The 24,763-nt window shown below is 38.8% G+C and overlaps 1 protein-coding gene across 1 annotated transcript in view; it reads right to left on the bottom strand.

Annotated features, from left to right (window-relative positions):
• Positions 1–24,763, bottom strand: part of NLK (nemo like kinase) — a 142,334-nt gene that overhangs the window by 30,129 nt on the left and 87,442 nt on the right. Inside the window, exons 4-5 of the mRNA XM_044672816.1 lie at positions 3,170–3,276; positions 1,648–1,733 (exon numbers count right to left, since the gene is read on the bottom strand). Coding sequence (XP_044528751.1) covers positions 1,648–1,733; positions 3,170–3,276 — 193 coding nt within the window. The remainder of the gene's footprint in view (positions 1–1,647; positions 1,734–3,169; positions 3,277–24,763) is intronic.

Below are 24,763 nucleotides of genomic sequence, written 5' to 3'. Positions count from 1 at the left end.
TCTTAAGACTTAGGGAGGAGACATCAGAGATCACCTAATAAAACCCTCATTGAAAAGAAATGAGTGTTTTTTTCTCCAAGGTCATCCAACCGATGGAAGAAGCAGGACTCACTCAAACCCAGCTCTTTTAATTTCTATACCAGACCTATTTGTAGTATACCAGAGTGCTAAAGGCTTTAGTTGAGGCTTTGAAAACATTAAAAATGACTTCTTGGGGGAGGAAGGGAGGGAGAAGGTTTAAGTCTCTTCCATTTCTAAATCTGTGATCCTAAGTGGGGGAGAAAGGGTCAGATTGACAGGAATTTTAATTTGCAAGTAACAACCAGCATTTAAAGCAAGCTGGCTTATTGTTAGCAGAAAGCATTTAAAATCATAAAATGAAATTCATTCACACACTTGACTTGAATGTTTGATTTAACTGCCAACCAGCTAAGTAGTAAAGGCAGTACTGATTATTCTTAAAGTAGGCAACATTTAAAAAAAAAACACAATTTTCTTCCTAAGTACATCCGTTGAAATATTAGAAGTGTTTACTGTGTAGAATTAAGCTACACGATATAAAAGCCAATCATGGAACATGCGAAAATTTCATCTGATTTTCACTGTGAAGTCTTAAAATGTATAATGGTTATTATGTGGATCCAAGCAGTTGCCTGCTTCCTATTTCTACACAGTGAGGAGGAAATACAATGGCTTGTCCATTACACAAGGGCAAAAATCCAGTCTAGTTTTGCCACTTGACTTTTAGAAACTTTGCTGCTAATTCCCATTTCCATTAGGAGGTGGGCTGGGGAGAGGAAAAAAATGACATGCCAACTTCAATATCTCTAAGCAGTTCAATTGAAAGACAGTGGGGAAAGAAGCTGAAGTTAATGATTTCAATGTGATTTCAGGATTATCTATAGATGACCATTTTATAGCTCTCAGCTCTCATTAGGATAGTTAAGTTAGAGTTGGATGGATGCTGTGGAAATGAATTTGACAGGTGTCTAAGACTGCTTTCCTGCTTAGCTGGGGCTTCAGCTAAGTGCGCCCTGGTGGTGGACTATGGTCAGAGAGCCTGGTTTAAATCCTACCTCTGACACTTGCTCCCTGAATGGCCTTGTTGGACAGGTTGTCTAAACTCCTTAAGCTTCAGTTTTCTCATACAGAAAATGAGAGGGATGGCTCTGAGAGCTTTTGCTGTTCCTTCTCACAGCTTTTCCTATCTTGTATGACCACACATGGGCAAATGGACTCCTTTACTCTAAAATGAATAATCAGTCTTCAAATGATTAAACCTAATAATATTCTTTCTGTAGAGGTGGGAAAGGAAGCCACTTTACTTAAGGGACTTGCCTTTTCTTTATTCATCTTATTTTTATTTCAGCACCACTACCCCAATATACACACTATACACTAAAGGGAAGAAACATGGGAAAAGCTGCTATGTGTCAAAACAATACATGCTCAACCTTAATAGTTGCATAATATGTTCATTAGGGCTAGTATTTTTCAGTGAGATGGACCAGAGAAAATTGGAGTTTATTAAACAAACAAACAAAAAGCAAGCACCTGAACAACTTCCTCTTGAAAGCATATTGCTCTTACAAGTCTAATTTGCTGCCTGAGATACTCATGGATGTTAAAATAAACTGAAGAGCCTACCTTAAGCACACAGTTGCTGTTCACAAGGAGATTCCCTGGCTTAATGTCGCGATGTAAAATGCCGGCTGAATGAAGATATTTCAAACCTGAAACAACAAATTAAATGGCAGAGGCTTGTTCTTATTTCTAATACAGTGAGAAATATTGAAAACTTTTCTTAGGTTTCCAACAATTATTAAAGGGAGATTCTGGGTTGTTCCCTCGTTAAGATGAAAAAATTAACTCAGGCTTGTGACTGCGCATGTGCACATGGAAGGGCACACACACCTATAATTTTGGTTACAGTTAAATACAAAGTAAAAAAAGTCATTAAGGGCTTTCACTCTTCAGAGATGTCTTACACGAACTGATTTGAAGCTAAATCTACAACAGTGATTCAGACACCAGGTTTGTCCTGACCATTCAATTCCCCACGTAGCTCATGTGTAGTCACTGGAGTTCTGAAATACCCCGAGATGCTTCCCCTGAAGTCTACTTTAGTTTTGAGCAGTTGATGTGGTGCTTTTCTTCTCTTCAGGGAGACTCCAAAGTGACATTCCAGGGGTCTATTCTGGCTTTTCCTTCCATTAGCTATATTCTCAGTTGTAGAAAATGAAAGACAATTTTCTCATCCTTTGGCTTGAATACTGGGAACTTCTAAACTACTATAGAAAGATCCCTTTCAGGCCTCTGGGAATACTCTCTGGGTATCCAAGGCCATTTTTTTTACTAAAAAAGCCACAAATCAGATTCCTTACTATAGTCATATGGGTTATTATGTGTGACTGGGTAAGAACAGAAAATAAGCTAATAAAAGCTTCCCAATGCTTAGGCAGAATTGATGGATAATAAAGACTTAGGAGGAGTTCTAAATCTTATACAAGGGAAAAAAGTTTCTGTTGGGTTTCAGATGAATCACACATCTTGTCCTATGATGGCAAAATTCAGTTAAAAGAGGACTAATGTCCAGAAACCAATTCAGTGATGAATGCAATAAGTCGGAACTGTCAAGAAGAATCTTTACATTCATCCTGGTCAAGCCAGCATGGCCATTTCTTGTCAATGACCCATTCTGGAGAGTCATTTATGCAGTGGGTTCCATTAGTTTCTCATCTGCTTTGGTAAGGTCAATGTCTCAACAGATTCTTCTGCGGCTCTGTGATGACTTTTGAGGCCAAAGGGATACTCTCATTTAGGCACCTGGGGCTATGTACTTCTATTCCAAAGGGTTCATGGCTCTCCTTCATCTGGTCAGTATTTGCGGTGAGCTCTTCTTCCCAATTTACTTCTGACAAATCAACTTGCTCCAACTGATAAGTGGGATGGTTTCATCATTGTCATCACTATCACAGAAGCTCAATCAAGAACTTCTCAGCAACCTGAGAGCCTTTAAGGAAATGTTAAACTCAGTTACATATGCTTATATCAAAAGTGAATTGCCTGTTGGGAGCAGAAAAGCCTTAGAAGGCCAGGTTAAAAGGAAAAGGAAAAACATAACTTTCAGTCGATGCTACCATTTCTTTTCCTTCAGACAAAATCTTACCTCTTAAAATCTGATAAAGAAAAACTTTGACATGATCTGAGCTGAGTGGTTGAGGAGAGACGATAATTTTATGTAGGTCACTCTGCATCAATTCTGTGACAACATAGCTTGAAGTCAGAAGTTAAGGAGAGTTCAGAGAATGCGGCTCATAATTCCCCTGAAGCACCAGTTAGTGCCAAGAAAAACTTCTACTCTCAGAGCTGAAGCCAGAGGAAACGTTCTTGATTCACAGCTCAAGGGTCAGAATTCCAGTGCTCAAGAGATGGAGACTGATATAATTAAATTACAGAATTTACATTTAGGAGACAGGTAGTCAAAGCAAACCATCATCTTTCTTTTCTGTAACCAGCACTATAAAATGGGGAAAGGTCCTACAAAAGACTAAAGAATAAGCATGATTGCAAGGATCACAAAAAAAGATGGGGCATATTCAATGAATTTGGGCAAAATGGGTTTGGTAGTCTCAATCTGGTCTAATAAAATACTGGAGGAGAGAAAAAATGCAGCCTAACTTAAAGGCTCTGGGGTTTGCATCTCTCTGGGCTTCTATTCTCTGACATAAAATGGAGAGGATGATGATAAATTATGTAAGCCCACACAGTCCCCGCCTCCCAGCCAACCCCAGTATTTAAATTAACCTTTTTATTCAGTTCTTCATGTGCTGATGTAATCTCCCCAAAGTAAGCTTCTTGAAGGCAGAGAAATAGTTACTTGGTTTTTCCCACAGTCACTTGCACATAAATATCCAATGAATATACAATTGGCCTTCAGAGGGATGAGAAGAAGAGGGGAGCTTATAAAGAAACCAGAAAACGGTTCTCAGGCTAACAGTTCCCAACAAGAACTCACAGGGTCTCCTTTTAATTCTTCTGGTTGTTAGAAAGGCTTTAGGATGTTAATTCGATAATAGGGGTTGGCTGTAGAGATCATTTAGTTCATTCCCCTTATTTTGTAGATGAGGAGATTTAGGAGGGGAAAAAAAGGAGACGTGACTTGCCCAAGGTCACTCAGGTAGTAAGTAGCAAGCCAGGATTCAAACAAACTCAAAACTTTAAACTTCAAATGGAGGGCTCTTTAGAATGGATTAAGAGAAAGGAAAAATCCATATATCAACTGCTAGGCAGCACAGCTTGCTCCTGCCTTAGACATACACTAGCTATGTGACTCTGGGGATGTTACTTAAATCTTTGAGCCTCAATTTTCTCATCTGTAAATGTGGAGAATAACAGTATTTACTTCCCAGAATAGTTGTGAGGCTCAAATGAGACAGCTGCTTCCTATTAGTATTATCTGACTTGGATGATTTATGTAGAAGACTTTCTGAAAGTAGGATTAGATCACAGCCCTGATGGTCTCTAAAGATTCTGAATTGCCCTCATGATTATGTTAGAATATAAACTTTTGGGACTTACTTATGTTAGCTTGACATTCCAATGAATGTTTGGCATAGGCTTCCCTATTCCTAAGAACTGAGTTGGCAAAACAGGGAAGCAGCTTGGCCCACAAGTACCCTGGGGATCTTCCCTTTCCTCTTCAACCATCCCTTCTCACAGACATAAAGCAAGTTCAGCAGTTCAGGCCTCTCTTACTCCCTGAGTCTGGACAAGAGATAGGAAGAGAAGGAGCTGTGAGTCCAAGCTATAAACAATCATTAAATTTTCCTTTGCTTCTTCATGTCTTCTTTAATCCCAGCTTCCTAAATATAGACAGTTCTTACTTTACATCAATTCACATGACAATAATTTGATTTTACTTAAAGAATTCTGAAAAATCAGAATTCTAAAAAACACCTCTGTTACCTTTACTGATTAGTACTGTCCTGCCCCTGGCCAGACGGGGCTTGCCTTAAGCCCATGAGTCTGGCCTTGTGTGTCTTCCATCCATCCATGCTCGAGTATGGTGTCTGTCCCTAGCCCCAACATATCTGCGTCCACGTCCAGCTCCCACTTGTCTACCTGGTTCTGATTCTGGCCAGGTCCCCCAAAGCTGGCTCTAGCCTGTGTATTCCCCTTCTTCCTGCTCCCTTCCCTATGTCCAGTGGAAAATTCGATTTATATCATTTACTTAGTGGCTTGGGGAAGGGTCCACTTACATAAAGCAAGAACTGTCTACAGTTGAAAGAACACTGGGCCTGGGAGCCTAGGTTTGGGCCTGAGTCCTGGGGAAAGTCTTTATGCTTGACCTGTCCCACAACTAATATCTGGAAAATAAGGTGACTCTGAAGCCCTGATTGGGGTCTTAGGATCCTTAGCATTGACCTAAACCAAAAGGGTCTGGAAACTCTTTGTTTGGCAAGTACTCAGAATAGTTATCTTGATACTATTTAAGTAAACACTATTCCATTTAGGAAGAAAGCTAATGTTTGGCCACTTAATCACAAGGTACCTGTTATTAGATCTTACACTGAGAACTGACAGTGTGTACTCCCCCCTAACTCTTACCTTCCATCTTAGAATCAATACTGTGTATAGGTTCCTAGGCAGAAGTGTGGTAAAGGTTAGGCAATGGGGGTCAAGTGACTTGCCCAGAGTCACACAGCTAGGAACCCAGGACCTCCGTCTCTGGGCCTGGCTCTAAATCCACCGAGTCACCCAGCTGCCCCCAACAGTCTGTACTCTTGAGGTCGTTTATACAAAATTCATTTATAAAGAGGGGCAGGCTGGTTTCAGCAACAACAACCAGGAACCCCACACCCCCAACACAACCCAAAAGAAAGAAAATAAGGAGAATTCCCCCTCCTCCCACTGCCATCCCCAAAGCAAGTGCTATCAGTTTCCTTAAAACAGCCAAATTAAAAAAATAAAAAAATGGCAGCCCAGTGAGGCAAACCTCTGCTTGTGGTACAGTCATGTCTGCTGACTCATTGACAGGATTTTTTTGGGGTCTGCTTCTGCCAGGATTGAATAGTTTTTTTCTGGATGCGGAAACCTCAATAGAATGGCCAGCCAAGCTGCAATGCCAGAACCCTTCCTGCTGGTGGTGACAGCTGGTACCGACGCAAGCCAGGAGTGAGAAAACATCATGGCTTTCAAGTGATTGGGTTGAATTGGTAGTTAGTGCTGGCACTTGAGAAAAATCTTGTTTTGACTTAATAATGGAACAAATTGATAAGAGCCAAACTTGGAGAACAGATATGAAACAGAATGTCATGGGTTTGTGTGTTTCCCCCTCCTATCTGTAACCATATTTTTAAACAGAAGAAAGAAGAAAAAAACTGGTTTGGGGACAGGTGAAATGATATATGTTCTGAATATTTTGTGGCTACTTGAAGGCAAAGGGTTGATTCAATCCACAATACAAAATATTTCCAAACCTTGCAGCCTGGGCTCTAGGTTCCCCCTGCTCCCTTACTAGAACCTTGAATTCTGACCCTCTGGCACCTCCAGTTCTAACTTTTGCACAGATCAGCTGCTTTATCTTGCCTGTAACTAGTGCTTGGTGTCACTTACTAGCCACCGTTTTCAAGCCTCACTGCTGTGCCTAGAACATCACCATCCCCAACACCCCTCGCCAACAGCCCCTTTTCAGGTCCCCTTTGCATGCTGTCCTATGCCAGTAGAACATGAGCTCCTCTCGATTGCTTGTAGCCCTAGTATTTAGCACAGGGCCTAGCATATACTACAGTAAGGGTTTAAAACATGCTCACTCACCTCTCTGTTTCCTCCTCCCCATCTGCCTACCTACCTATCTATAGTCCGGGAGAAGATCCCTCCCTATCTATAAAGACCTGAGCACCTTTATAGAAGGCATTCTAAAATTTGATTCTCCAAAGCAAAAATAACCAAATTAACAACAGCCTCCTATGGCAGGACAATTCCTGAGGCCACATGGATACACATCATTCCAGATGAAATACAAACCAGTCTCATTCTTGCCTCTGCTTAGCACAAATAACCATGATGTCACTGACCTGCTTTGGCCCCTGACCTGGAAAGATCTGATCCAACCTTCCAAAAAACTTCCCGCCCACAAGTAATCATGTCAGACCGGCGATATGAAAAGCAGTCTACTCTTGAACTTAAGTTAAAAATACCTTCAAGCACCCTATATCCTTATCCCCCCAAGGATGCTGGTTAAAGATAATTAAAAAAAGGAGAGTTTGGGATTGTAAAATTAGAAAAGGCAAGATGGTTTTAGCTCATTATTTAATGTTTTACATTATCTTCTAAAAGTCAATTAGCACCAGCAATTTACAGCCATTTTTATTTTGGGGGTGTCTGGACCTATAATTTCCTTGGTGTAAGGAACTCTCAGAGAGGACAAGAACCCAAGTCTTTCTGACTGCGAGTTATTCTCATAGCCCCAAATCCAAACATTTGCTTACAGTGTTCAATTTCCTCTTATTCCTTTAGAAGAATGCACTTCTCCATGTCCACTTTTATGCCTGTTTATATCAAGTCAATTCCCACAATTTAAGCTTCACTTTTTTGGGTGGACACTGGATTTCTCATTTTCCTTGTCATTCTACTTGCAAATCTCTTTAAAAAGAACAAGTTCCTTTTGAAGTTATCCAAGAAGTCGCTTATTCTAAGTAATTCCGCTTTGTGAATTTTAGTAAAAGATCTCTCAATATTTTTCATTTAACAAAGTAGTTTTCCCTCATAGAAAATGGATATCCTGGGCAAACTTCTCCCATTTGATTTTGTTAAGCAAGGCAACAAGTACCAAACTTTTAGAATGAATAAAGCAGTTGAAAATGCTTAGAAGTAATACATGCTATACTCTCGTGGGATTTTTGCTTTGCTATACTAACAAATCCTCCTAAGTCTCAATCCCCAAGTATAATGTCTTCCAGATGTCTCAACTAGTTGCCATGCCAACTAAAGCAGCTTAAATTAAATGAGGGCCTGAAAAGAGACCTGCATCACTCCAGGTCTGCTGCATGTTAAATAAAGCTCTCTTGACAGGGGCTCAGAGGTGCCATTAACTTGAACAGCAGCTATCTGATTATTGTCTCTGGGTAATTTAATGAGGGGCTCCCAAACAAGAGGAAAAGGAGGCGTTATTCCCTTTAAAATGGGGCAGCCTCTAGAACAGCTGGTGCTCCCACTGGGTCAATGCCCCTGTGGAAGGCCTTTCAAGTTAGCACTGGGCAAAGATAAAATCTGGGACCAAAGTTGGGGCTTTCAGAATAGTGTTAACAGATGAAACATTTCTCCCTATTCAAATCAGTCAATAAAAATATGATCATTAAAACAGTGGGAACTGTGTGCCAGCCTCTGAGTTCTAACCAACTCAATTGAACAACATAGTCATAAAATAAATTGCTGCTGATTGCAATAATTAGTTAAGTAGTTCCATAAAATATGGATTACAAAATGTGCTGATTTACTACAGAAAAAACTATTGAGGCAAATGAACAATAATAAACAGGGGTCTCTGACTCCCTGGATACCTTAACAACAACAAAGCCTTTATATTTTCTACCTAAAGAGCAGATTCACTCTTCAGGAATTTTTGTTATGACCATAGAAAATGTTTATTTTTTCATTAAACCTCACTGGCCATCTAGAGAATATGAAGGCTGGGAAGGTCCTTAGAGGCTTTTCAGTTCAACTCTTCTCCTTTCAGAGAGAAGATGGGCATCCAGAGACAGGGAAAGGGCCTGTAGAATGTTGGTGGTGGCAGAGCTGGAAAGAGAAACGCAGTTTCCACCCAAATCACACAATATCCTAAAAACAAAGACAAGGCACCCTGAATCTGGGATTCCTGAATTCCCTTCTAACCAAATGATAAACACAGAGTACATGGATTCAAGGGGGAAGGAGAGTATTAAATAAAGTCTAGGAAAGAAAGGCTTAGGCAACCTACCAGCATCTGAAGCAATCTCTGGAAGCATTTTAGCATCTTGGTGTATTCTAGATACCTTTGGCCCTTGGCAATTTAGTGAAGTCCATGGATCCCTTCTCAGAATAGGTTTTGTAAATGTACAGAATACATAGGATTGCAAAGAAAACCAATAATAATGAAATGAAGATTCTCTCTTGCCCCAATCTAAGACCACAGACCACCTGAAATCTATTTAAATGTCCCTTGGGAGTCCTTGGACCCCAAGGTAAGAATTCCTGCCCTAAATGGAACTTTTCTCCTCTTCATCCCCTTCCCCCACCAATTACCCCTTAGTATGTCAGACGGTACCTATAACACTGCTTATTCTCCTTGGACGACACACTAATCTATCAGTCAGGAAACTCCAGAACAAATGAATGAATCCCAATTTCTTTTTCTTTTAAAATAATTTATTTATATTTTTGTTAATATCCCCTTTGTCTCAGAATATCTCTTTCCCTTTTCCTGTACTCAGTGAGCCTTCCGTTGTAACAAAGCACTTTAAAAAGAAAGAAAAGCCAATAAAACCAGCTATCAGGTCAGCCAATTCTGATAACACATTTAATATTTCACACCCAGAGAGGAAGGTGAATTTGTTCAACTCTTCTCCAAAGCCAAACTTGTGGTCATAACTATAGCATTCAGGTTTTTTTGTCTGCTTATCATTCCTCTTTATATTTTTGTATGTACTATGTATGTATGAGGTCATACTGTTGTTGCTCACTCTGGAGGCCACACAATGAAGGTTTCTGAACCTTCATTTATTGCCTCTCCTGGGGTCTGTTTTCTAATCAATAAAATAGGAATACTTTTTCTCAGTCTATCTTCAAGTAGCGCTCTAAAGATTAAAGCAGATGATAGATAAAATCTTTCTTTTTGAAAAGTGTAAAGCCTAACACAAATGCAAAGTATTGCTATATGAGCTGCCATATAAAAAGAGGGCTCAGGGCTGTCAGGTGGCTCAGTGGATGGAAAGCCGCTTAGGACAGGAGGTCCTGGGTTCAAATCAAACACTTTCTAGTTGTGACTGTGGACAAGTCACTTAACCCAAATTACCTCACCTTTGCCACTCTTTTGTCTTGGAACTGATATGAATACAGAAGGTAAAGGTTAAAAAATAAAAAGAGGGTGTGAAGGATTAGGAGTCACGTGAGTAGAGGATAAAATGCTCAATATTTTACAAATTAACAGTAGTCTCTGAACTATCAATTCAATAGAAATTATATTTCTCTAAGTCCCAAGTTAAGATCACTTAGAATCATAGAATTCCTGGGCTAAATGGAATTCAAAGTATTTTCTAGCTCAGCTCCTTCATTTTCTATATGAGGATGCTAAAGGAAGAAGGATAAGTAACTTGTCTCAGTTGACACATTAACGGCATGGGCAGAACCAGAGGCCTTTTCTGAATTTGTCAGCTATATCATGTGTTGCCATTAAAAATTCCAGAAATTCTCAACCTGTTATAATTTATTTGTTACACCCAGAAGGGGCTCGATGCAAAAACAGGGTTTGTCAGGTTTAGTGATTTTGAGAAACACAGAACCATACCCTTCACGTTCTTCCTCTAATCCAAACCTTCCAACAACACTGGATATTTTTGTAGAGCCCACTGAAACAAGGATCCGAAATGCAGTGTGAGAGCTTGGTCATATGAAGCCAGTGGGAAGAAGGGTTATAACAACTTGGCAATGCTGAGCTATATTTTTCTGAGGTGCCTAAATCATTGAAAAGGCCAAATATCACCTAAGAAAGCACTGTTAACTGTAGTCCCATGTGGCTGATCATCTTCAAAAGCATTTAAGCAACTACAGTGGTGTATGACAGCCACATCCACACATAGAAAACTGGCAGAAATATGCTCTGTGCCCCCTTATTGATACTTTTGTGCTTCTTCAAAGTGTGGTTAACTTTCTTTACCAGCTATAGATTTCATACAAAGTGAGAGAATGTTATCTGCTTTAGGCCCAGGTTCCCTTTCTGGGTCTTATTGATTCTCTGAGTTTAGGAAGAAATGATGTAAGGCTGTTTTAACACCATTTACACCATGTTAGAGCTCACCAGTGGTGGTAAACGAGGTGCCAGAGTCAGAGAATGTCAGAGCTGGGACAAAAGAGACCATGTAATACAACCCCTTAATTTTGCAGAAAAACTAAGACTTAGCTAGGCTAAAGGGCTTGGTGAAGTTCATGCAGCAATGGAGTGGCACAGCTGGGTCTCAAATGAGGTTTCTTGACCCTCCAATGTAGCATTCTTTCTACTCTGTTTTATAAGATTCTGCTTGGGCCCAGAGGACAGAATGATAAAGTAGCTGGTGTAAGCTTGGATCTCAGTGTGGCAGAAGGGAACCCTCCTCAAATTTCAAGGTGGTCAATAATGGAATGGGCTGTGTGGGGAGCTGAGGAAGGGGTTTCAAGCATGATATGTGACCAAAATTCTTAATCAGAAACACTTGGAATCAGAAATTCTTCAAGGTAGCTTCCAAATCAGAGATTTTATGAGACAGGCATTATAAATACAAAATATCAAAAAATTGTAATTTTAGGAAACAATTTTCAGTGTGTAGGTCTTTCTCTACAATAATTTTGGGCTTTTCCCCCAAATCTGTTGTAATTAGCAATCTCATGTTAATAGAAGGTACTCTACAAACCTTGATATAATTAAAAATAGCAGCTTGTACACTTTAATGTTATGGAACATTTTCATATATTATTTCACTTGACTTTCACAACATAGTATCATCACCCTGATTTTAAAGATGAGGAAACTTGAGATTCAGGGAGATTAGCAGTAGCCTGGTTGCTTGAACCAAACTTACAGTCAAGTCCCCTAATGAACATGCAACAAGTGATTCCTATAAAGCCACCATTACTGATGGAAGTCTTTACAACCATACATACTAAGACACTATAAGAACTGAATTGCTCCAAAAAAATTGCTCAGACTGTAAAAGAAGGTCACTAAATAATGTTTTTCAAAAGCCAATTATAGAAAACGCAAGATAAATGGCTCAATTTAATAATATTTGTGACTATTTTAAATGACTATTTCAAAATCACCTGAATTTTTACAAATACTCTGTGTTAAGGCAGTTTTAAAGATTTCTGTATAAGATTCACATAGGGTAAATCATTGTTCATAAAACATCCATTAAGTGTGTGTGCACATGCACACACACAGAGGATTGTGCTAAGCATAGATGTGATAGAGGTGGGCAATAGAAGCAGGACTTTCATGTTCTGAAATCTTGTATTTCTCATCAGTTAGCATTAATTAAGCATAAACTGCAAAAACTGTAGGCTCAGCATTAATCATGCATAAATTGTAAAATCTGTATTATTATTAATCAGTTAACCATTCTCTATTATTAATCACTCAAAATGGTTCTGTACATCAGCTTTGTGCTGATCTGTATTATTAATTGCATCTATTGTTCTGTATTTACCTTAGGTTCTGAACTGTTAGGCATTATTCAATCACCTGTAAGTGGTCATCTACTGTACTATATCCTCCCTATGTTCCCATCTTTGATGAAGACATTCTAGACTTTCCTACACTGACAAATGGTGGCAGGTGGGACAATGGGGGGGGAAACATGGAACATGTACACTAAAGGCTCTAGCAGTCCAGGGGAACCCCTCAAATCTGAACAGATCTTTATTTCCTTTTTGGTGTCCTAAGTTCACCTATGACACATCAGACCCAAAACATACCCCTACCTGGATTTGGACCCACTTTTTCTATGCTCATTTTCTGGGGTTTTCAGGGAAAAGGTGGAAATTTCCCTGGAATGGGAGGTGATGAGTCCCCAGACTCTCAAAAAATATGCAAACCGTGGCTACTCCATGAGCCCCAGAACCAATACCACCAGTCTTGAGGCTATTCTACTAGCCCCATGGCTATTATCTTATCTTAAAATTTCCTTCTTCCATGCTTCTGGATTGAATAGTTTTGAGCCTCCTTATTCTTGGTGGGGCGGGGGGGGGGGTAGGGGGGAGACCCTGCTACAAACTTGGGTGTGTTTTCCCACAACAGATGGATGGGAAGGGGTGGAAGGTGGGAGAGAGAAGAGTAAAGGATACTCCTTCCTACCCCCAAATTGCCAAAATAAAAGATTGCTGGCCTCATGGAGCTTACAGTCTGGTATGGGAGCAAAGACATCCATATTTGATACTAGATATCACAGAACAATTCAAGACCACTTCTGGTGTGGTAGGAATTGCAAATAAGGGAAAAGATCATTGGAGGTGGTGCTGAAGAACCATTCATGGGAGTGAGTCACCGAAGGTTTTTCAGGTATCTAGTGTTTAAAAAGAACTTAAAGACTTAGATTGGCATAGAGGAGGTAAGTTATGCTGGGTAAAGGGAACACCAAGAAGAACGGCAAAAGTGTGGGGATCAGCTGTTCAGCTAATGCTATGGAACTCACAAAGTGATATGAAGAACATTTAAGAGCGTCTTGTACTACAACTTAATCATATCAAACTCACAGTGAAGGTAATGGCCCCATTCATGCCTGTAATTGCAAAACTTCACAAAGATTTCAAAAAAATGATTATAGAGGCAATATCCTCAAAGGCCACAGGATGGGAGTATTACCTCAAGTGTTGCTTTTTCTGGGTGTGTCTTCCTGTGTCTGTTCATTTGTCTCTTTTCCCATTGGCCTTTAATTTTGTTGTTCTTTCTAACTGCCCTCTCCTAAATAGCCATAATATAATTATAATACCATTGTTTTACTTGTTGAATAGCTTAGGCTCCATGGTTTCATTTAAAAAATAGGAAAGTAGAACACTGTATTCATCTCAAAAAAGAACTAAAAAGAAATTACTTCTGGGGCTCTTGGCCAACTTGGGGACAGGGGAGCCCTCAAGGGAGTGGACCAAAAGACTGATGGAAAAAAGGCTCTTTGCTCTTGTCCATAAACAGTTAAAAATACCAGGCAAGAGCCTAGGGACAGATCAGGGAAAAAATAAAAGGCCTCAAAGAGTCAGGACCTCCCCCACTCCCCAGGGCTTATCAGGTCCCAACCATAATCTAGAGATGAGCAACTCTGTGTTTGTTAGGGGGGCAATAAAATTGCCACACGAAGAATCCTTTTTTCTTTTATGACACTCACATTTTCTTGCACTGCTGCAGATTAAAATAACAAACACACCACCTTGATGCTCCAGAGTCAAATATTTTTCCCTTAATGAGGGAGTCTGCCTGTGCTGATCACATCACCTTCTGTAGAATAATTTGTCCCAGTCTCAGCAGTTGAGAGAATTTTCCATGCATCATGAAGCTGGTGGCAATACTGGGGTTTCCCAGAAGTCTGGTGTGGCTAGTGGTACAAGAAACGATGGCAAGGCTAAGAAACATACATCCAATGATCAAAAAAGGCTTTGTTTAATGTACAAAAAAAAGTGAAGGAGGAATACATGTGACAAAGGAAATTAATATTCTAGAGCTTGGGAGTCAATCATAACTGAGTAACAAGCCTCTTGCCACAATTAAAATAGTTAAGACTACTAACACCAAACTGGTGAAGCTCTATTCTGATGCCTTATTATCATACACAGAGAACCATCTGGGGTTCCCAGAAGCTACACTAACTAGCATTTGAGACAAGCTGGTTCGAATAAACTAGAAAAAGCTTATGGTATGAACCAGTTATTTGAGGATCAGTCTGGCCCAGAGGTCCATCACAAGAAGGTTGGCTATCACATGATGGATTTTTTCCCAGATAGATAGTGTTTAGTTAGCATTTACTATGTGCTAACTGCTGAGATTCAAACATAAGCAAGCAGGACGGACAGTCCTGAAAGTGTGTTTAATGTATGTGGGAGGGAAAGCAATATATACCATGCTTTGGAAATGGGGGCTTGGAGATGATTCAGAGGACTGGTGCTAGGCATAAAAGGCCAAAGACTACCTCTCAGAGCCCAGAGGGTGTCAAATGAATCAGCTGGAGAAGTCCTCAGACTAACGAAATCATAGCTCCTTGAAGGTGACAAAGTGAAAAAGGAAGATACTGTCTAACTACCCCTACTTTGGTGCTGTTATGTTCAGATATTTTTAAGGGAGAAGAATCACCTTAATGCCATTAAGCATTAATATACCTTCCACAGTTGAGTCTAAGAGTGATGCTAATGACAAAGCTATATCATTATCACAGAAAAATCTAACGTCCAATCATGTGAACCCTAATTGAGCTTTTTTTTTTTTTTTTTTTTAAAGGAAGCCATGATTTCTAGTTGTAGGGCCTGCAATATATTTTTTCTGGAAAGGGGGCAATAGGCCAAAAAAGTTTGGGAACCCCTGGTATATAGCAAAGAGTTGAAAACAATGCTCAAAAAAACCCTGAACATAAAGATGAGAAAGAAGTGACTATACTGGAGAGAGAAGTGGAGATGATGTAATTTTTTCCTATGAGGATTCTAAATTGATATTTGAGGTAGTAATGGATGAAATATTTCCTTTCATAGGTGCAAATACAGCTAAAGTTATTATGAACCATAAGAATCCTTGCATGGAGACCATCATGGATAGGGAAGAGGGTTTGGTTTGCTTAATATCATCTTTAGAGTGACTCTTATTCAGTGACTCTAAGACAGGAATATTTCCTCCAATTTTGAGTTTGCTGCTTAGAAAAGTCTCATAGTAGGCTAGCAAAAAAGATATTTCAGAGGGTATACTGACTGAGAGAAAACCAGCAGATAGGCTTTTGCTAATTAAATTGGGTCAGCTCCTGGATGGAGAAACTAAAAGTGTTTAACCTATTCTTTGCACCCCACTCCTCACAGGGATGTGAGGAAAGTGCTATTTAAATGGTAAGATATGACATAATATGAGCTACTGTTACTTTACAGAAGGGTTCTGGTTTTGACAAAATTACCTTTGATGCATTTTTTCACTCCAAGCTAAGCTATACAAAGGATGAAAACAGCAGATCAGTGTCCTATGAGGGAAGCCTAATGATTAATCTCTCAGAAGTTATCAAATGAAGTTAACGTGGCAGGAAATACGCACAAATCAAAATTAAGTTTCCCTTCTCTCTCCTGTTCAAGATGATCCTCAATATTTAACTATTTTAAGGGTGTATGATAATGGCATGCATGGGGAATGGTGTCTGGCACATGATGGGAGCTTAAGAAATGCTTTTTCATGGATAGGATGTGTTTGATTACATTTGCAAAGTTCAGCTGTGTCACCTCTAAATGCCTTGCACAGTTCTGCTCTTAACTAAAGTAAGCTAGTAGTGGGAGACTTGGTTAGTTTGTAAAGTCAGCAGATGTACTCTTTTGCAGTTTTTAAAACCCTCGCTTTCTCATATTACACATGGGTACCTCCTGGAGAAAGTGAACCTTTAAAAGTAAAAATAAAATCAGGATCAGAGATAAGTATGGAAGATTAAATAATAGCTCTATGCACTTCCTTAAATTCCTTTTGGATTCTGCTCATTGGGAGACAAATAATCAAAGGTTGACTAAAGGGGGCTGAGCAGCACAGGACACGGGTGGAAGCTTAAATTAGGATCTTCATCGGTGAAGGGCTCAAGATCACTTCTTTCTATTCAGAAGAGTCTGAGGATTTTTTAATTTAAAAGGAAAAAAATTTTTCCATGAATTTCTTTGTTTTACATTGCTTAGATTTCCTTTTGTGGTTATTATTATTTGTTTTTACATGAAGAAGTGGAGAGAATCAAGCTTCAAAAACATTTGATTTGCTTCCTTTCACAGGAACATAGGTGTGGTTTTCTAACTAAACGATAACATGAATAAGTTGCTGTAAATGTTAACTATTAGGGATTCTCCTTAAAAGTAAAAAGGTAAATTTAAGCAAGTACTTCAAAGAGGACTTGGAAAGTCCCACTAAACTCAAAATTCTTCATGTGCCAGAGGCAGCTGGTATTGTCTAAAAAGAAGATGAGAGACCACTTCAGGAGGTGAGACCAGCTCTGGGGGAGTGATAAGGTTGGTGAGTTTTATTCCCAGGGCTATCATGGACAAGACTAGCAAGTACAAAGACCAGACCACCCAGGAGGAATCAGTTACCTGGACCATCTGTCCAATTAGAGTGCATCTTGTAAAGGGTAGAGCAACATACAGTTGCTATATACATCAAACCAAGTGTCTGTCCCCTTGAAGATGCCATTTTAGGTTAGACAATGAAATTTTGAATAGGAATGGTAAAGCAAATGGACATATTCAAACGAAATGTGGATTCCAATGGAGGAGAAGTACTTGCCTGAATTTAGTGACATGGTAAGTAAGGGGGGAGTTCTAAGACAAGATGGAAGGAGAGAAATAAACTGCCATTTGCTTTGTAGGTGGTGGAATGATGGTGATGATGGGCTCTGAATTGAACAATACATCTTGGTGGAAGACTGGGAGGTAGAAGTGGAATGTGTTGATGTTTGGGATGAAAAGGGGAAAGTGCCGAGGTTGAGAATTAGAAATAAAATGAGTGAAAGAAGTTGTACAGAGGTCTGGCAGCCAACAGCTCTTCCCTCCTTTCTCCCTGACCCCCCATGGACCTGCTTCTGCAGAAACTCAGAATCATGTGATTTTATAGCTCTTGAGCTGGCACAGTGTTGAGTTGTGATGTTATCAAAGGACCTAAAAATTCCAAATCTAGGTAAGGCTAAATTTTCTGCCAAAGCAGACAGTCAGTTCTGCATGTACGAAATGTTTGAAATAGTAAGGAAATTATTATTAGTTTTTAAAGAACTAACTGGCATAGGAAAAGAGAATCCATAATCTTTTGCATGAAATTATTTTCCAGAAAAAAGAAGCAGCAGATTCTGAGAACTCATTTTCCTCCCTACTGGTTTCTTTAAACTTTATGCCACAGAAATGTCAAACTTGCTGCAATTAAAGCTTCTGAATTCTTAGATAGTAGAAACCAAAACTAATGAAAGTCATAAAAGATACATTCATATATTACTAAATAGGTCAGAGTGGATAAGAACTTTATCAATATTTGGAATATACATTTTAGCTATTATTTTATAGATGATGGAACACAGAGGTCTGGTGACTGAGAGAGGGGCTGAAACTGCCGGGTAAACTCATTTGCCCAAATTCTGGAGTTGTCTTGGGTCCTACTTCTAAAGCTACTGAGCATCTTAGGAGTCTACAATACAATGTTAAATCACGTCTACAATTGCTTTAAGTGCTAATTCTGAAAATTTGCCATTTCCTTCTTCTGTCTGCAAGGATAATATTCCATAATGATGCTCATACAAATTAAAACATTCCTTTCTTCACTTAAACGCTTCTTATCCCAGAACAGGTCCACAGAGGAAGGAAGCCTTAACCTAGATCTTAAATGTATAACCAATCTGATCTGAAATAAAAAACGAGGGCATTTAAGTAGCACAGATAATGAAAATCCAGTTTACAAAGACTATTGGTTTCAGAAAACTCTGTCCATATGAAAAAAGTGATGGATCACAGTGAGAGTCGTTTCTTTTTGTTGAAATAAAATGAGCTGGCCTTAAACCCTAAATTCTTCTCAACAATAAATAACACGAAGGCTTCTCTGGAACCAGAAGAACTTCAATCACAATTCCCGACCCTTTCTGAATCCAGTTTATGGAAATTAGTGGAATAAAATGCCTAAATATAACCCAGGCAAATGTGAATTTTATCTTTTTAAAGTAGCTAAGTGTCTTGTGGCTGATCAAAAAAAACTACCAGCTCTGAAATTTTAAGCTAACTTGAAAAACAAATTGATGCTAACATTTAGGAAAAAAAAAAAGAGTCAGCAAATTCAAGCTACATGCTTGGAGTGGCATAGGCAACCCCCCCCCCCCCCCGGGGTTAAGTCTGGATGGGAAAAGGACATGCTTATACAGCGAGAGCAGGAAAGGCATGCCACAGAAGCAAAGTGATCTCAAACTTTAGCTGAGCAGTCCTGGAAAAGGCAAACTATGCATGCAAATGCTCAGAGATTCTGCTGGGGAAATTCATTCTAACCATCTGCAGGGGCCAGGGTGACTGCCAAGTTAAAAAAAAAAAAAAAAGATGGGAAAGGGAAGAGATTGGAGAGAAGAGAGACTAGAAACCCAACTCAACATTACCTTTGCTACTGGCAAGGAAGCATGGCTCCCCTGTGCATCTCTGTGGTTCTGAGAAGTAGGCTTGCATAAGGTGAAGCCTACACCTATCCATATCAGTCCCATTCCTACAGTTTCTTTGTCCTACTTTCCATTGTGCCCTCTGGAGCCCCTATTTCATAAATTACCCTTTTATTAGGTAGGGCCTTTTCCCTACACAATCTCTGTGTTTATTTGCATATATAATATGTGTTTTCCCTCTCACAGAATTTATGCTTCTTTTGGTTAGAGGTGGTTTCATTTTTGGCTTTGCACCCCTCGCACTCAGTAGGGCACCATAAGGGAGGTGCCTAATAATAAATCCTTGCGTTAAACTGATGTTGTTATCCTTTTGAATACAGAAATATGATTCTGGGGATTGTGGTCTCTCCCTACACTAGGATTTTCTTACTATGATATTTCTTGTGGCAGGAACACACAGGAGTTCAGAGAAGGAGCCCAAGCAGCCCTGATAGAGCAAGTTTCCTCCCCTTCATCACAGGTTCATTCTCTACTTCTAGTCCTTACACACAAGATTTCCTCACTTAATTTCTTAACTTACAAGAACCATAGCCAGGCCAATCAGCCATATCCAATGGCCTAACTTCATCTAATAAAAGCAACTCACATTTATATGATGCTGGTGTACATTACCTTAATGAATTCTCATTAGAGTCAAGTATTACTGACCCTACTGCTCAATCGAGGAAACTAAGGACTTGAAAGAGATGAATTAATTAGTGCAACCTTCCACAGCTGGGAACTGAATATACATCAACACAAACTGAGCTCTTCAGATGACAAGTTTCAGGCTCTTTTCACTGTATCACCACTGCTTCCTACACTATGCTGCAAAAATTTCCCAAGCATACTAAATCCTTTTTTAACTCATAGGTCCTTCCTCACAGCCATGAGAAACTCACCACCTTGGACATATGGTCTGACCTCAAATATCCTCCTACCTAATAGAACTCGATAGTAATTTATTCTTTTCCAGTTTATTCTAAAACTCAGCACCCAAGAATGTCAGTAAAAGCCAAGACCAAACTGATATCAGTATTACAAATAGCAGGGGATATGTTTTTCAATGAATCACAGGCATGGGTCTACTAGACCTAAGCCTGCCAGGAATCCATTGTGGTTTCTGTTTAAAGAATTTTGGAGGCATAGAAAACTGACAATGCAAATAAATAAAATAAAAAAGAAGGGTGACAGAAAATAGGGAGAAACAAAACAAAATGAGACCAAATCTGAAATAATCACCTTCCTAATTTCCTCTTTAAAAAGATAACTATGGAGAAGCAGAGTCAAGATGGCAGCTTAGTAGCAGCAAAAGCTGAAACTGCTCCAAGAATCCTCCCAAACCAACCTAAAAAAGGAAAAAAAGAAGAAGAAGAAAATTATGGGAACAGCTAGGTGATTTAGTAAGAGCCAGGCCTAGAGACAGACCCGGTCCTGGGTTCAACTCTGGCCTCAGATACTTCCTACCTATGGGATCCTGAGCAAGTCACTTTACTCCAATTGCCTAGCCCTTATCACTCTTCTGCCTTGGAACCAGTATTTAGTATTGATTCCAAGAGATGAATGGTATGGGTTGAAAAAAATAGACACCTATGTCGAGGAACTTCCTCTATGTCCTGAGCACCCAATAATATCTGTAAAATGAACAATTAGACAGATACAACATTTGGTATGCCCGAAGGAAGAGTCTATTCTGCACTGAGAGACATCACTTAGTATTATTGTTTTATGAGCTACTTAGTAGTAACAGTCAATGCGGAAGGAAGGGGTAATAGACCCAAAGAATGAAATGAGGCATGGTCTTAAAGGAAAACGGACTACATGAAAGGAATATTTTGACTGAGAATGGCAAAATTCCAATATATCAACACATTATTGCTATGTGAACCAGGTGCAGAGTCACCAAGACCTAGATTAAGATCCCAAATCTGACATCATCTGTGTAATCCTGCCCAAATCACAAGCTCTGTATGCCATATGCATTAGGCGACACTCAATCAGCATTGGTGAAGGGAGTTTCCCCTATTATTTCTAACAAAATAACAGATTTTTCAAGTATGCTATGTGAAGGGTGCATTCTCCTATGCCATTTTGTGTTTTTCTGCCTTCATGTCTTTGCTCGTCTTTATCTACTGAAATTCATTTTCTGTCCATCTTTATTTACTGAAGTTCTACCCATTCTTTAGTAGCTCAGCTCGAATGGCACCTCAACTATGAAGTCTTCCCTTTATGGACCATTTCTGCTTCAGATCTCATGTAACACTTTGTTTAAACCTCTCTCATTGTGTCTTCTATATTGAATTATTTATGAGTATTTCATAACTCCCATTAGACTGTAAACTCCATGATATGGGATTATAATATATACAATCTATGATTCTCTCCAAGTGCCCAGTTGGATGGGTTCAAAATCTATGAGTCACCATATGCTAAGGAATGACTACCCAAATGATATAAAAACCTATGATCTTTCTATTCCATACACTCAAATAAACCATGAGAAAACTTACAAAAATATTCCCTGAAAAAAAAAAAAAAGAAAAAAAAAAAAGAATTGTTTTCAAACCCACAGCAGAGACTTACATTAGTATCCATGCTTCTAGTTATTTGATTTCAAGAAAACAAAAAAGGACACAAAGACTACTACATGTTTTCTCCTACTTCTTTAGTAATTCCAGGCAACTGTGGGAGTTAAAAGAATATGGGGAATCAAAGGAAAAAATTACATATGATTGGCCCTTAATTTTTAAGAGGCGATGATGTCAGAACAGGACCAGAAATGCTATTCACTAAGAATACTTTTCTTAGTCCAGGATGTCCAAAAATACAGTTACTGTTAGTTGCTGAACCATAACAAGTGATATAATTGGCTTGAATAAATTGCTATGAGGTGGGGTCTCACTGAACTAAAAAAAAGCAAATTCCTATTTAAACAATGGTTAGAATATTGCTCTTTGGGTGCCATCCTATCCTGCCAGATTTTACATTGTCTCCTGATAATTATTCTCATGAACAGAAAGAATTCAATTCTGATTCTTTCCCTTGGAGCTAGAGTTCAATGAGTTTTGAAATAATGATAACAAGTTTTCTCCAAAATTAACTCTGTATTTGCTCATGATATTAAGGCCCATTTTTAACCCCACAGGTTGAAATGATGAACTCATTGTTAGGCCTACCTACATGTATCCTGTACCTTAAAATTTATTAATCTCAAGCATTTACTATAATAATTTTATTACAAATAGAGATTTATTAATTTTGAGGTTAATAAATTTTTAGCCTCACGGCTATTTATAATAAGAGTAGAGTCACTAATCACATCCCAGATTATTTCTCTGTAAGTTTAAGACACATGAAATAAAACAAGGAAATTGCAATCCTCCAATGGGCAGTATTCTCAGCTCATTCTTTTTTACAAAGAAAGGCAGAATGAAGCCTTCCTACAGTAACCATCAAATACACTTTCCTGAGAAGTTGAAAAATGAGACACAATAATGTGAAAACAAAAAAGCGAAAAGATCAGTCTTCTTGGAATTTACTGATCCTTATATACATGAATTTTCCATAACTCTCATACTGTGCAGGCAGATATACTAATGTGAAATTCAATAAAGACATTCTTTTCTTCAGTTTGCCTTAAGCAATGCTACATGTCTTCCTCCCAAAAAGGAGAGATTAAAACCAACCTGAATTTTCTGGGGGCAGAGATGTAGCTTTGTTGATTACATGTTTTGAGAAATATGACCTGTAATGCAATTATAGTCTCTTGCATGGGGAAAAGTGTGTAAATTATAATTGTCTTTGAATTAGCTTTTCAGAGATCTTTTTCCTGTAAAGAAACTAATGATCTTATTGGCAGCATACCATAAAGGGAAAAGAAGGTATGTGGCACTCTGTTTATAGTGTGAAAAGTTGTATTATTTTTTCCTCTTACAACTAACAATGAGAATCTAAGAAACATAACTTAAGGTCTTGTACTAATGTCCCCATCCATTGAATTTAAACCACTTCTTAGGCTCATGACAATGAGCTCAAAACTCTGCAGTAATGCTTCATATAACTCAGATATTGTTGGCTTTTAAGTTCTTGAAAGCAATTTCTACTGGCTCAGATCCAAATTGTTGGAAAGGCAGAATCAAGGGGTTTAAGCTAAAAATATAATGTACTACAATGTTTACAATCCAAAATCCATGTCCAAAAACTCTTTTTTTAAAAAAACTAAGGATAACATATGACTGTGCTATGCTGCCTGGATATTACAGAAAGAGAGCTGGGGTGAGTAAACCTAGGGACAAATGGCAGGTTATTATTTTGAATTTGTACAAATCCTCAACCTTCTTGTGATACATGTAGTGAATATTCCCTCTCCCCCTCCTTCCTTCCTTAACACCCTTATCTTCTGTCTTAATTCTAAGAGAGAACAGCAAGGGAAAGGTAAACAGGGTTAAGTGACTTGCCCAGGGTCACATAGCCACGTAGTGTCTGAAGCCAGGTTCTCCTAACTCCAGGCCCGGCACTCTATCTATTGTGCTACCTAGCTGTCCCAAATATTCTCATTTCTCAGAATATTTCTAAGAGTAGGAAAGACATGTTGCTGGTCAGATTTTTCTTCTTGTCTCAGCGATAGCAGAATTATTTTAAAAGACACTACGCCAAAGGACAAGAGAATTCTGAACTAAGATTGATAAGAGGATAAGCAGAGACTGAAAATATTTAGTAGCTGGTAACAGTTCTCATTTATACATTACTTACAAAATGCTTTAAATCCATTACCTCATCTGATCCTCATAATATGCCTGTGAGGTAGTGATTATTATTATATTATTATATATTATTATTTTTATATTATATTTTTATACCCATTTAACATTTAAGGGACAACAAAGTTAAGCAAATTGCCCAAGGCCACACTAGTCAGTAGCAGAGCTGGGCCTCCAGCCCCCTTGAAATCAAATCTGCTGCCTTTCCCACCATAACAGGCTACTGCATATCTCCTATTTCCCATGTGTCCAACTGCTCACTATATTCAGGGAGGTCTAAATCCTCCTAAAAAAGATTTACTCTGCACATAATGCGCTGCCTCTGAACTGACAGTTTCTTTTACTATTAAGAAAAATGAGGGTACGTTTAGACCTGTATAACCCCTATAAACCACAAAGCTGTCCATCACTTTCTTTCCCCACTGTAATATAAATGGTGAAGGTGCAAAGTCAGGGCATTCTAAACTGCATGGGAAGGTTAACAACTGAGACCTACTTCTTCAAAGGAGTTTCCAGCTGTTGGCTGTGGCTTATGTCAAAGTTAGAAACATGGTTTTAAAAATCGGGGTGTCATTTATGACTTGTTTATTTGGGTATATGATCTGGAGTTTTGGTTTTAGAAGATTGTTTACTTAAAAAATGAATAATATGGAAATAGGTTTTGCATGATAATACATGTATAACTCAGACTGAATTGCTGATCAGCTCCAGGAGTGGGGAGGGAAGAGAGGGAGACTTCAGAAAACTTATGTGGAAATTTGTTATTAAAATAAAGATAAAACATCCTCACACATCCACAAAAAAATCAGGCTTTCATCTGTGTTAAAATAGTTAGACCATAACTGGAAATTAAAATGAGTACAGAACAAGGTAAAATGTTCAAAATCCAACATCTGAGTGAAGAAT

The sequence above is a fragment of the Gracilinanus agilis genome, chromosome 4, assembly GCF_016433145.1.
Source record: "Gracilinanus agilis isolate LMUSP501 chromosome 4, AgileGrace, whole genome shotgun sequence".
In the NCBI taxonomy this organism is placed as follows: Eukaryota; Metazoa; Chordata; class Mammalia; order Didelphimorphia; family Didelphidae; genus Gracilinanus; species Gracilinanus agilis.
Note: the sequence above shows the minus strand (reverse complement) of the source record. Positions and strands in the feature narration are given on the sequence as shown.